Source organism: Pongo abelii, chromosome 17, assembly GCF_028885655.2.
Source record: "Pongo abelii isolate AG06213 chromosome 17, NHGRI_mPonAbe1-v2.0_pri, whole genome shotgun sequence".
NCBI lineage: Eukaryota > Metazoa > Chordata > Mammalia > Primates > Hominidae > Pongo > Pongo abelii.
The window spans coordinates 50,211,434-50,225,992 of record NC_072002.2 but is presented as its reverse complement, the minus strand read 5'-3'; the positions used below and the strand labels follow the sequence as shown (position 1 = coordinate 50,225,992).

The 14,559-nt window shown below is 44.2% G+C and overlaps 1 protein-coding gene across 1 annotated transcript in view; it reads left to right on the top strand.

Moving 5' to 3' along the window:
- Positions 1 to 6,005, top strand: part of LOC129051651 (uncharacterized) — a 67,994-nt gene extending 61,989 nt beyond the window's left edge. Inside the window, exon 4 of the mRNA XM_063716797.1 lies at positions 4,651 to 6,005. Coding sequence (XP_063572867.1) covers positions 4,651 to 4,738 — 88 coding nt within the window. The 3' untranslated portion in view covers positions 4,739 to 6,005. The remainder of the gene's footprint in view (positions 1 to 4,650) is intronic.
- Positions 6,006 to 14,559: the final 8,554 nt, after the last annotated feature.

The following is a 14,559-nucleotide window of genomic DNA, read 5'->3' as shown; positions in this document are numbered from 1 at the left end:
TAAAATAAATTTATGGTGCCCCAGAGGGAGAGAATTACAAATGGATGAAAGGTGACTATTTAATGTACAAGCCCTTTTTTTAGGGTGTAAAAATAAATAGAGGAAAATAGAGTGCAAAAAGAACCTGCGGCAAATGGGCCTGCTTCTATGGTGCTTCAGCTACAGCCCACCACCCCGCATAATGATGGCCATTTTTCAAATAGCTCTGCAGTCTCACACTTTTTGGCCAGTCTTAGGAGGTTTCTAAAGCTCCTAGTCAATGAAGAGCACCTTTGTCCCGGTCTCTCTTGCCCCACTCCTGCAGGCCTCATCCTCGCCATCTCCCTCAGGGCATGTCTCCTGTCCTTGGGCCAGGCAGCAGGGTTGGAGAGAGGACCACAGCTCCTTTATTCGTTGCTCCCTCAGCCAAGTCTGTTATACTAGGACAGTCTAGGTTCATGCTTGGGGTATGCTGGGGATAGCCCCGTGAGGGGCCAAGGAGCCCGTCTCCCAAGGAAGTCAGGCCTTTGCTGGCATGTACACAATCAGGGCCCTCTGGGTGCTTTGGTTCTGGCGCAGCCCTTCTTCTCAAACTACCAGACAGGTCGTAGTAAGCTCTTTACCTCCTGGAGACACCCAAGGGCCTGCACCCTGGATGTGTAGCCCAGGGTGGGAGTTCTGCCCACGGCCTTCTGGCTGCAGGCCTCAGTCTGCCCTGAGTCTGCCCAGCAACCCCTACTACCCTGCCTGGGGGGATGCTGCCAGGACACTCTGTGTGGGTTCATTTCTTCCCTGAGATGCAGCTGCACTTCACCAAGGCCACTGGCCATTCAATTAGTAAATTCCCCTGGTTTCCCCAAATCCTTCCCCATTCCAGGCTTCTGAAGCTTAGATCCTCGTACAGCCCCACACCCTTAAACTCTCTTCTGTCCCTTTCGATGTGAAATAGGATAGCATTTGGCTGCAGGTAACAGAATCCAACCATGGCCCAAATGGGTGAGGCATTCACTACCTTATGTCCAGTGCTTAGCACAATGCCTGTTATGTTTGTTAAATGAATACAAGAGTGAGTAATTTCCTTAAATAATAATTCTGAGGCTGGGCACAGTGGCTCACGCCTGTAATCCCAGCACTTTGGGAGGCAGAGGTGGGTGGATCAATTGTGGTCAGGAGTTCGAGACCAGCCTGGCCAACATGGTGAAACCCTGTCTCTACTAAAAATACAAAAATTAGCCAGGCATGGTGGTATGTGCCTGTAATCCCAGCTACTTGGGAGGCTGAGGCAGGAGAATCTCTTGAACTCGGGAAGTGGAGGTTGCACTGAGCCAAGATTGCACCACTGCACTCCAGCCTGGGTGGCAGAGTGAGACTCTGTCTCAAAAGAAATAAAAAAATAAGGAAAATAAAAATAAAAATAAATTCTGAGAACTTATTCATGAGAAGACCCCTGGCCCTCCACCTGCTACAGACTTAATAACCACAGCGTTCTTTCCCCTCTGCCCTAGCCCACTGCAGCCCACTGCCCACTGATCTCTTTGTTCCCCTTTCCCGCAGGTGGGCTTCATGAGCTTGAAGTTTTCCTCTAAGCTTTTCTTTCTGGTTCCTATTCTGTTCACTCTGACGTCTTGTTGGCACAAACAAGTCAGATAGCCCCATCTCAGGATGGGCATAGAGGAAATGATTGGTTCCCCTCAGGACCATGTTGGGTAGGGTTGAGGTAGAAGGTCCCGGGCAGTGAGGGGGGACAGGAAGCTTGTTTTGTCTTCATCTTCCTGCAACACCACCTGCTCTCCGCTGTTTGGGCCTTGGACCAGTACCTCTGTTATTCCAGCTGAGCCCCCCATATGGGCCTGGCTTCTGACTCGGGAAAGAAGGCCTGGCCTGCAGCACCTGGGAGGATGTGCTGTGAGGCAGGTGCAGGGGGCTCCCACAGGCTGAGGCTCTGTTGCCACCTGGCCTGCATTTTGGTTCCTGGGGAATTTGAGAATCAGCTACCTGTCAAAGCATCATGCAAGTAAGCAGGTCATGCGGGCAGCCACTCTGGGTCGGCTTCTGGGATTTGCTCATCATGCCTTGCTCCCTGCTGAGAGGCCAGAGCCAGAGCTTAGGTCTCCCTGTCCTTGCATCACCACGGGCTTTCTCCCTGCTGTCCTAGCTGCCTCTGTGTTCTTTCGTTTCTGAAAATACAGTTCCAGGGTGCCTGCTGCACATGCTTGCAGTCAGAAGTTGCAGATGAGTACTGGGATACCTTCACTTTCTTCAGACAGAACCCAATAATGCAACTCCACTTCTGCTACCTTTCAAAGGCAAGGTAAGCATGTGCAGAATTCAGTTTCTTCAGAGTTTTGTCAGCAGGAGCCAGTCCCCCAAGCTTGGGGACTTGGATAGCATCAGGTGTCTGGACTTGTGAAGCAGAGGGATCGGTTCTGGGGACTGGGTAGCTTCTCCCAATAGCCAGTAGCGGGCCACTGCCTGGTGGCTCTGTGACAGGCTCTCGTTTTTCAGAGGCACTGTGTTGGGCCCTGAGACAATGATGTCTTAAAAAGTGTATGAGTCCACAGCAAAAGAAACTACCATCAGAGTGAACAGACAACCTACAGAGTGGGAGAAAATTTTTGCAATCTACTCATCTGACAAAGGGCTAATATCCAGAATCTACAATGAACTCAAACAAATTTACACACAAAAAACAAACATCCCCATCAAAAAGTGGGCAAAGGAGATGAACAGACACTTCTCAAAAGAAGACATTTATGCAGCCAACAGACACATGAAAAAATGCTCATCATCACTGGCCATCAGAGAAATGCAAATCAAAACCACAATGAGATACCATCTCACACCAGTTAGAATGGCAATCATTAAAAAGTCAGGAAACAACAGGTGCTGGAGAGTATGTGGAGAAATAGGAACACTTACACTGTTGGTGGGACTGTAAACTAGTTCAACCATTGTGGAAGACAGTGTGGTGATTCCTCAGGGATCTAGAACTAGAAATACCATTTGACCCAGCCATCCCATTACTGGGTATATACCCAAAGGATTATAAATCATGCTGTCATAAAGACACACACACACGTATGTTTATTGCGGCACTATTCACAATAGCAAAGACTTGGAACCAACCCAAATGTCCAACAATGATAGACTGGATTAAGAAAATGTGGCACATATACACCATGGAATACTATGCAGCCATAAAAAATGATGAGTTCATGTCCTTTGTAGGGACATGAATGGAGCTGGAAACCATCATTCTCAGCAAACTATCACAAGGACAAAAAACCAAAGACTGCATGTTCTCACCCATAGGTGGGAATTGAACAATGAGAACACTTGGACACAGGAAGGGGAACATCACACACCGGGGCCTGTTGTGGGGTGGGGGGAGGGGGGAGGGATAGCATTAGGAGATATACCTAATGTAAATGAAGAGTTAATGGGTGCAGCACACCAACATGGCGCATGTATACATATGTAACAAACCTGCACATCGTGCACAGGTACCCTAGAACTTAAAATATAATAAAAAAAATACAAAAAAAGAAATGTATATGAGTCCTCTGCTGCTCCTCAGGGCCTGATGCAGTCTTAGATCATGAGTGCCCAGCCTGAGAAAGGAGTTTGGAGGGGAAAGTAACTTATTTGGAGAACATGTGCCTCTATAGATCTGCACAGACTCAGATACAGTGGGGAGTACCCTGGTCAGCTGGGAAGAGCCCCTCAGTCTTTTAGACAATTTAGGAAGAGAAGGGATTTCCCTCCCTCTAAATTGTTCAATTTTAAGTTCCTGTACAAAATGTGGGCATGATATTGTTATCCCTCTTCCTTCTACTTTTATCTTCTTTTGTTGGTAGAAAACGATGTGACACCTAATTTCTACACTTCTGTTTAACGTCCCATCTGGGCTCAAAGTCTACAGCCTTCCCAAAAGATTCATTGAACAAAACTGATGGGTCCACTTTACTGAAGCTAGAAATAAGGAGAGCAACACCGCCGCTTACTCCTCACTCCCAGAGCCCAGGAATTCTGCGGAGCTCAGCCAAGGATTGGGCGCCTCAGGGAGGAATCTCAACAAGTCACCTTTGGAGGCACTGAAGTTGGGACACTTTTTGGGTTCTGGGCCTACCGCGTTTTATTTTGTAAAAAAAACCAGAAATGACTCATCCAAAATAATCTGCATAAAAATGATATGTAGGAGTTTTTGAATAAAAAGAAACCATAAATAAGTAATAAATCCTTCAGAGGCCTATAGGAAATGGATAGCAGTAATGTTGTGTTTACTGCCTTACTCCCAAAGTGCAGATATTTATTATAACTCAGGGCAATTCATTGTACTAGCTTGGCGTTTACAAAATTCTCATCATAGTATTAGAGTAGGAACCCATTTCCTAGGAAGTATTGTTATGATAAACTATAATTAGTGGCTTGTAAACAGCCATAATTCATTGTTTAAAGGAAAAGGTATGTGGACAGTGAAGTATTTGTGTGCAAAGCCTCTCACCTCTCTGAGCATTTCCATCAGGCTCGCTGCTCACCTGGAGAACAGGTCATCTATACTGCCCCGGGCAGGACTCCTCGCCCATCACTGCCAAGACTCCTCAGGTCAAGGCCTCTGCTGAGCCCCAGTCCCAGGACCCTCTACTGATGCTGGCCTCTGTTCTTTTACAGCTTCCTCATCGGGATGCACAGCAAGTCGGATTCCCCAAGCAGAAGCTGGGCAGCCCACCTGGAAGAGGAGGCCAGGCAGGTGCTGTAGGTTGGGCTCACCATGACACAGTGTGAGACCTCGGGCTACAACATAGGACCCGGGCGCTGCTCTGACCCCTCGTGTCTTGTGTTGCAGCCGGAGGGACGCAGGTCCGCAGCAGAGCCTGCTCCGCTTGTCCTGAGGGACTCGACACAGGGGACTGCACAGAGACAATGGGAAAGTCCAGGCTCTGGTGGGTAGGTGGGTGGGATGTTGGGAGAGAGGCCGACCTGGACCACCCCAGGTGTCACCCATTCAGCCCCCTCTTTCATCCTAGTTTCGTCTCTCCGTACACAGCTTGCTCACCTCTGGCCCAGTGCAGGTAGCTGGTGCCGGCTGCAGGGTGACACAGCCTACTTTGGGTCTGGGCTTTGAGGATGCCTTCTGCTCCTCACCTCCAGTCCCCAGACCAGGTGACTGAGACTCCACAATGGGGCTAGGAGGGTAGCAAGGAAGGCAGTTTCTCCCCAAACATCTCTCCCATTGATGGGAAGCCCACCACTGGACCGCCTCCAAATTGGAAAAGCATTGCATTTTTAGGAGTTGTTTATTAAAATGTGAATATTTTCTGCAAGGTGGGAGATTAAACCACTGTAGGCATTAGCTGGTTTCATTGAAGACATTACTGCCAACGTGACGGAGACTCCAGAAGGAAATGAAATCAGATCATGAACTCCCAATAGGGAAGAAGCCCCAAAAGAGGACCCTAAAACTGGAGGTGAGAGGTGTCAAAAGCAAGGTTCCTTCACCTGTGCAAGCTGTCACAGCACTGGGGTGGGAGCTCGGATGCAGGGTCCGCTGAGTGACCCTGCCTTCACAGCTGAGGACTATGGCTCGAATATCCCCAAAGAGCCTGCCCTTGGGGCAGCATCCTTCAATCAGATTCACATGAGCTCCTGGCCCCCAGGACTACCTGCATGTTACTTTCCACACCAACCCTGTGTCCTAGATAGAAAGGATCCATTTATTCCCTTGCTTTTCACCAGCAGCCTCATGGTGTTCACAGTGCCTCCTCTTTTACAAGAAATGAACTAGTTTTAAAATGTAATTGGTGCAGTGTTTTTCCTTCTCTTGAATGATCTGGAGGGAACTAGCATAAAATGACATTTTATGGTCATTTTAGGCTGCACTTAAGTGGAAACTGAGGGGAAAGCCAGGAAGTTGAGAGGATCGAGATGCAGGGAAGGCTCTGGGTCATGTGTCACCATCATGGCCCGAACAACCCAGCAGGTTCCACTACAGAACAGATCAGGTTAAGGCAGCCATGCTGTCTTCTGTGTGGGAAACCTGGAAACTGTCTTTTTTTTTTTTTTTTTTTTCTTTAAGGTTTAGGGTACATGTGCACGATGTGCAGGTTTGTTACATATGTATACATGTGCCATGTTGGTGTGCTGCACCCATTAACTCTTCATTTAACATTAGATATATCTCCTAATGCTATCCCTCCCCCCCACACCCCACAACAGGCCCCAGTGTGTGATGTTCCTCTCCCTGTGTCCATGTGTTCTCATTGTTCAATTCCCACCTATGAGTGAGAGCATGTGGTGTTTGGTTTTTTGTCCTTGCGATAGTTTGCTGAGAATGATGGTTTCCAGCTTCATCCATGTCCCTACAAATGAGATGAACTCATCCTTTTTTATGGCTGCATAGTATTCCATGGTGTATATGTGCCACATTTTCTTAATCCAGTCTATCATTGTTGGACATTTGGGTTGGTTCCAAGACTTTGCTATTGTGAATAGTGCTGCAATAAACATACGTGTGTGTGTGTCTTTATGACAGCATGATTTATAATCCTCTGGGTATATACCCAGTAATGGGATGGCTGGGTCAAATGGTATTTCTAGTTCTAGATCCCTGAGGAATCGCCACAGTGATTTCCACAATGGTTGAACTAGTTTACAGTCCCACCAACAGTGTAAAAGTGTTCCTATTTCTCCACATCCTCTCCAGCACCTGTTGTTTCCTGACTTTTTAATGATCGTCATTCTAACTGGTGTGAGATGGTATCTCATTGTGGTTTTGATTTGCATTTCTCTGATGGCCAGTGATGATGAGCATTTTTTCATGTGTCTTTTGGCTGCATAAATGTCTTCTTTTGAGAAGTGTCTGTTCATCTCCTTTGCCCACTTTGTGATGGGGTTGTTTGTTTGTTTTCTTGTAAATTTGTTTGAGTTCGTTGTAGATTCTGGATATTAGCCCTTTGTCAGATGAGTAGATTGCAAAAATTTTCTCCCATTCTGTAGCTTGCCTGTTCACTCTGATGGTAGTTTGTTTTGCTGTGCAGAAGCTCTTTAGTTTAATTAGATCCCATTTGTCAATTTTGGCTTTTGTTGCCATTGCTTTTGGTGTTTTAGACATGAAGTCCTTGCTCATGACTATGTCCTGAATGGTATTGCCCAGGTTTTTTTCTAGGGTTTTTATGGTTTTAGGTCTAACATTTAAGTCTTTAATCCATCTTGAATTAATTTTTGTATAAGGTATAAGGAAGGGGTCCAGTTTCAGCTTTCTACATATGGCTAGCCAGTTTTCCCAGCACCATTGGTTAAATAGGTAATCCTTTCCCCATTTCTTGTTTTTGTCAGGTTTGTCAAAGATCAGATAGTTGTAGATATGCGGCATTATTCCTGAGGGCTCTGTTCCGTTCCATTGGTCTATATCTCTGTTTTGGTACGGGTACCATGCTGTTTTGGTTACTGTAGCCTTGTAGTATAGTTTGAAGTCAGGTAGTGTGATGCCTGCAGCTTTGTTCTTTTGGCTTAGGATTGACTTGGTGATGCGGGCTCTTTTTTGGTTCCATATGAACTTTAAAGTAGTTTTTTCCAATTCTGTGAAGAAAGTCATTGGTAACTTGATGGGGATGGCATTGAATCTATAAATTACGTTGGGCAGTATGGCCATTTTCATGATATTGATTCTTCCTACCCATGAGCATGGAATGTTCTTCCATTTGTTTGTATCCTCTTTTATTTCATTGAGCAGTGGTTTGTAGTTCTCCTTGAAGAGGTCCTTCACATCCCTTGTAAGTTGGATTCCTAGGTATTTTATTCTCTTTGAAGCAATTGTGAATGGGAGTTCACTCATGATTTGGCTTTCTGTTTGTCTGTTATTAGTGTATAAGAATGCTTGTGATTTTTGCACATTGATTTTGTATCCTGAGACTTTGCTGAAGTTGCTTATCAGCTTAAGGAGATTTTGGGCTGAAACGATGGGGTTTTCTAGATATATAATCATGTCATCTGCAAACAGGGACAATTTGACTTCCTCTTTTCCTAATTAAATACCTTTTGTTTCCTTCTCCTGCCTGATTGCCCTGGCCAGAACTTCCAACATTATGTTGAATAGGAGTGGTGAGAGAGGGCATCCCTGTCTTGTGCCAGTTTTCAAGGGGAATGCCTCCAGTTTTCGCCCATTCAGTATGACATTGGCTGTGGGTTTGTCATAGATAGCTCTTATTATTTTGAGATATGTCCCATCAATACCTAATTTATTAAGAGTTTTTAGCATGAAGGGCTGCTGAATTTTGTCAAAGGCCTTTTCTGCATCTATTGAGATAATCGTGTGGTTTTTATCATTGGTTCTGTTTATATGCTGGATTACGTTTATTGATTTACATATGTTGAACCAGCCTTGCACCTCAGGGATGAAGCCCACTTGATCATGGTGGATAAGCTTTTTGATGTGCTGCTGGATTCTGTTTGCCAGTATTTTATTGAGGATTTTTGCATTGATGTTCATCAGGGATATTGGTCTAAAACTCTTTTTTTTGTTGTGTCTCTGCCAGGCTTTGGTATAGGATAATGCTGGCCTCATAAAATGAGTTAGGGAGGATTCCTTCTTTTTCTATTGATTGGAATAGTTTCAGAAAGAATGGTAGCAGCTCCTCCTTGTACCTCTGGTAGAATTTGGCTGTGAATCCGTCTGGTCCTGGACTTTTTTTGGTTGGTAAGCTATTAATTATTGCCTCAATTTCAGAGCCTGTTATTGGTCTATTCAGAGATTCAACTTCTTCCTGGTTTAGTCTTGGGAGGGTGTATGTGTCAAGGAATTTATCCATTTCTTCCAGATTTTCTAGTTTATTTGTGTAGAGGTGTTTATCGTATTCTCTGATGGTAGTTTGTATTTCTGTGAGATCGGTGGTGATATCCCCTTTATCATTTTTTATTGCGTCTGTTTGATTCTTCTCTCTTTTCTTCTTTGTTAGTCTTGCTAGCAGTCTACCAATTTTGTTGATCTTTTCAAAAAACCAGCTCCTGGATTCTTTGATTTCTTGAAGGGTTTTTTTGTGTCCCTATTTCCTTCAGTTCTGCTCTGATCTTAGTTATTTCTTGCCTTCTGCTAGCTTTTGAATGTGTTTGCTCTTGCTTCTTTAGTTCTCTTAATTGTGATGTTAGGGTGTCAATTTTAGATCTTTCCTGCTTTCTCTTGTGGGCATTTACTGCTATAAATTTCCCTCTACACACTGCTTTGAATGTGTCCCAGAGATTCTGGTATGTGGTGTCTTTGTTGTTGTTGGTTTCTAAGAACGTCTTTATTTCTGCCTTCATTTCGTTATGTACCCACTAGTCATTCAGGAGCAGGTTGTTCAGTTTCCATGTAGTTGAGCAATTTTGAGTGAGTTTCTTAATCCTGAGTTCTAGTTTGATTGCACTGTGGTCTGAGAGACAGTTTGTTATAATTTCTGTTCTTTTACATTTGCTAAGGAGTGCTTTACTTCCAACTATGTGGTCAGTTTTGGAATACATGTGGTGTGATGCTGAAAAGAATGTATATTCTGTTGATTTGGGGTGGAGAGTTCTGTAGATATCTATTAGGTGGTCCACTTGGTGCAGAGCTGAGTTTAATTCCTGAATATCCTTGTTAACTTTCTGTCTCGTTGATCTGTCTAATGTTGACAGTGGGGTGTTAAAGTCTCCCATTATTATTGTGTGGGAGTCTAAGTCTCTTTGTAGGTCTCTAAGGACTTGCTTTGTGAATCTGGGTGCTCCTGTATTGGGTGCATATATATTTAGGATAGTTAGCTCTTCTTGTTGAATTGATCCCTTTGCCATTATGTAATGGCCTTCTTTGTCTCTTTTGATCTTTGTTGGTTTAAAGTCTGTTTTATCAGAGACTGGGATTGCAACCCCTGCCTTTTTTTGTTTTCCATTTGCTTGGTAGATCTTCCTCCATCCCTTTATTTTGAGCCTATGTGTGTCTCTGCATGAGATGGGTTTCCTGAATACAGCACACTGATGGGTCTTGACTCTTTATCCAATTTGCCAGTCTGTGTTTTTTAATTGGAGCATTTAGCCCATTTACATTTAAGGTTAATATTGTTATGTGTGAATTTGATCCTGTCATTATGATGTTAGCTGGTTATTTTGCTTGTTAGTTGATGGAATTTCTTCCTAGCGTCGCTGGTCTTTACAATTTGGCATGTTTTTGCAGTGGCTGGTACAGTTGTTCCTTTGCATGTTTAGTGCTTCCTTCAGGAGCTCTTTTAGGACAGGCCTGGTGGTAACAAAATCTCTCAGCATTTACATTGTCTGTAAAGTATTTTATTTTATTTCTCCTTTACTTATGAAGCTTAGTTTGGCTGGATATGAAATTCTGGGTTGAAAATTCTTTTCTTTAAGAACATTGAATATTGGCCCCCACTCTCTTCTGGCTTGTAGAGTTTCTGCCGAGAGATCAGCTGTTAGTCTGATGGGCTTCCCTTTGTGGGTAACCTGACCTTTCTCTCTGGCTGCCCTTAACATTTTTTCCTTCATTTCAACTTTGGTGAATCTAAGAACTATGTGTCTTGGAGTTGCTGTTCTCGAGGAGTATCTTTGCGGCATTCTCTGTATTTCCTGAATTTGAATATTGGCCTGCCTTGCTAGATTGGGGAAGTTCTCCTGGATAATATCCTGCAGAGTATTTTCCAACTTGATTCATTCTCTCCATCACTTTCAGGTACACCAATCAGACTTAGATTTGGTCTTTTCACATAGTCCCATATTTCTTGGAGGCTTTGTTCGTTTCTTTTTAGTCTTTTTTCTCTAAACTTCTCTTCTCACTTCATTTCATTCATTTGATCTTCCATCACTGATACCCTTTCTTCCGGTTGATCGAATCGGCTACTGAGGCTTGTGCATTTGTCACATAGTTCTCATGCGGTGGTTTTCAGCTCCATGAGGTCCTTTAAGGACTTCTCTGCATTGGTTATTCTAGTTAGCCATTCATCTAATTTTTTTTTCAAGGTTTTTAACTTCTTTGCCATGGGTTCGAACTTCCTCCTTTAGTTTGGAGTAGTTTGATCGTCTGAAGCTTTCTTCTCTCAACTCGTCAAAGTCATTCTCTGTCTAGCTTTGTTCCGTTGCTAGTGAGGAGCTGCATTCCTTTGGAGGAGGAGAGGCGCTCTGATTTTTAGAGTTTCCAGTTTTTCTGCTCTGTTTTTTCCCCATCTTTGTGGTTTTATCTACCTTTGATCTTTGATGATGGTGACGTACAATGGGGTTTTGGTGTGGATGTCCTTTCTGTTTGTCAGTTTTCCTTCTAACAGTCAGGACCCTCTGCTGCAGTCTGTTGGAGTTTGCTGAAGGTCCACTCCAGACCCTGTTTGCCTGGGTATCAGCAGCGGAGGCTGCAGAACAGCGGATATTGGTGAACAGCAAATGTTGCTGCCTGATCATTACTCTGGAAGTTTTGTCTCAGAGGAGTACCCGGCCATGTGAAGTGTCAGTCTGCCCCTACTGTGGGGTGCCTCCCAGTTAGTCTACTCGGGGGTCAGGGACCCACTTGAGGAGGCAGTCTATCCGTTCTCAGATCTCCAGCTGCATGCTGGGAGAACCACTACTCTCTTCAAAGCTGTCAGACAGGGACATTTAAGTCTGCAGAGTTTTCTGCTGCCTTTTGTTTGGCTATGCTCTGCCCCCAGAGGTGGTGTCTACAGAGGCAGGCAGGCCTCCTTGAGCTGTGGTAGGCTCCACCCAGTTCGAGCTTCCCAGCCACTTTGTTTACCTACTCAAGCCTTGGCAATGGCGGGCGCCCCTCCCCCAGCTTCGCTGCCGCCTTGCAGTTTGATCTCAGACTGTTGTGCTAGCAATGAGCGAGGTTCCGTGGGCGTAGGACCCTCCTAGCCAGGCACGGTATATAATCTCCTGGTGTGCCATTTGCTAAGACTGTTGGAAAAGCGCAGTATTAGGGTGGGAGTGACCCTATTTTCCAGGTGCCATCTGTCAGCCCTTTCTTTGACTAGGAAAGGGAATTCCCTGATCCCTTGCTCTTCCCGGTGAGGCGATGCCTTGCCCTGCTTTGGCTCACACTCAGTGCACTGCACCCACTGTCCTGCACCCACTGTCCAACACTCTCCAGTAAAATGAACCCGGTACCTCAGTTGGAAATGCAGAAATCACCCGTCGTCTGCGTTGCTCATGCTGGGAGCTGTAGACTGGAGCTGTTCCTATTCGGCCATCTTGGCTCCCTCCCCTGGAAACTGTCTTTGTGGTGTCTGTCTTGGTAAAGACTGGCAGGAGCCAAACCAGATTGGGAGAAGTGCAGACCTGGAACTCAGACAAAACTTGAGAAAGTAAATGAGCGTGAACTAGATATGAATCACTATGGAGGCAAGCCATGTTGTAGGAGTTTTATTATTATGTTTTCATAGAAAAGTTACTACTTGCTCTTCCCAAAGCCACTAGGTGGGGCTGAGTAAGAGGAGCCTCAAGACGGGGACCCTCACACTGGTCCAGGGCAGGGGGGTGAGGAGTGGGTACTCCCGGGAGCTGCTCACCATGAGGAGTTGGAACTGAGCTGGGTGAGGAGGGGCATCTGTGTGGCATGGGGCATTGTCAGGAAAATTGGTTACATAGAGTAATCAAATAAGTAAATCTATTCAGGAAAATAGAACCAGTATGTCACTGTCAAAGGAGGGAGTTTTATAATATGGAAAGGGAAGACACCAGAATAAACTGTGGTGTTGGGGTAAGGCTGGAGGTATTAGTGTAAGCATATTGTTTTTAATAGAGATAGGTATAGAAAACATACACACACACACCATTCCCTAGCTCTGTGCACTGAGAAGGGCCTGGTAACTGTGACATCCCAATAAATCTGAAAATCTTGTGCCGGATTTTGGTTTCTAAATGTAATTTTTCACTGAAAGGGCCCAGAACTTTTTGGAGAAATGGCTGATTCCAGGGCTGGGGCAGGAGAGATACAAAAGGAACCTGGAACATCTTATAAAAGAAAGTAAGAAATCTCTTTAGAAAATGATGAAGTTTTGTCCAAAGGACAAGAAATTAGATGAAGTGGCCCTCACTGGCCATATTTGGGATTATTTAATCATCAAAATACATATGGCCACCTGTAATCCCAGCACTTTGGGAGGCCAAGGTGGGCGGATCACCTGAGGTCAGGAGTTCAAGACCAGCCTGGCCAATATGGTGAATCCCTGTCTCTACCCAAAATACAAAAATTAGCCAGCTGTGGTGGCAGGTGCCTGTAATCCCAGCTACTCATGAGGCTGAGGCAGGAGAATTGCTTGAACCTGGGAGGCAGAGGTTGCAGTGAGCGGAGATCACACCACTGCATTCCAGTCTGGGCAACAGAGTGAAACTCCATCTTAAAAAACTAAAACATCTTAAAAAACCAAAAAACCCATATTGCCAGCAGCAGATTATAACTGTTATAAGATAAAGTAGGAAACCATGAACCCATGCTGACATTTAAAAAGGAATAAATCAAAAGTTTGATGAGCAACAGGGTATTTATGTAATCGCAAAGTACATCCCCACTAATTACAAAGGCAAGAAAGTGACCTTACTGCAGAAAAGTCTGACAGTTGTATCCCATTCACTTGTTCTCTCTTTAATTTGGTCATTTTGAGAATGTTATATAAATGGAATCATACAGTGCATAATATTTTTAAGTTAGGCTTCTTCCACTTGAAATAATGTCTCTGAGACCAATGCAATATGCATTATGTATCAATCACTTGCTCCTTTTTATTGCTGAATATTATTCCATTGTAGGGATGTACCACAGTTTATCCATGTACTCATTTAGGACATTTGGGCTGTTTGTATATTTTGGCTACTATGAATAAAGCTGCTATGAACATTCATGTACAAGTTTTAGTTTCTCTGGGATAAATGTCCAGGAGTGCAAGTTCTGGGTCAAATGTAAGTGTATGTTAATTTTATAAGTAATTGCCAAACTATTTTCTAGAGTGATTGTCCCATTTTACATTTCCACCATTATGTATGAGAGATCCAGTTTATCTACATTCTCACCAGCATTTACTATTATTGTTTTTTATTTTTGTCATTCTAATAGATTTGTGATGATATGTCATTATGGTTTTGTCTTATTCTATTTTCTGTTGGTATAACAGAATACCATAGACTGGGTAATTTTCAATGGATGGAAGCTGGGCATGGTGGCTTATGGTGGTAATCCCAGCACTTTGGGAGGTCAAAGTGGGAGAATTGCTTGAGATGAGGAGTTCAAGACAAGCCTGGGCCACCTAGTGAGACACCCACCTCTAATTTTTTTTTTACACTTTAAAATATGTATAATAAACATAATTTATTTAGTTCACGATTCTGGATGTTGGAAAGTTCAAGAGCACAGTGCCAGTGTCTGATGAGGGCCTTCTTGCTGCATCATAATATGGTGGAAAGCATGGCAAGAAAGCAAGAGAGTGCATGTCACTCAAGCCTCCTTTTCTCATCTTATAAAGCCACCAGTCCCATCATGGAGAACCTATCCTGATGACTTTATAGAATCCTTATTACTGCCCAAATGCCCCAGATCCAATCAATGTATTAAATTGGGGATTAAGTTTCCAAAAACACATGAAATCT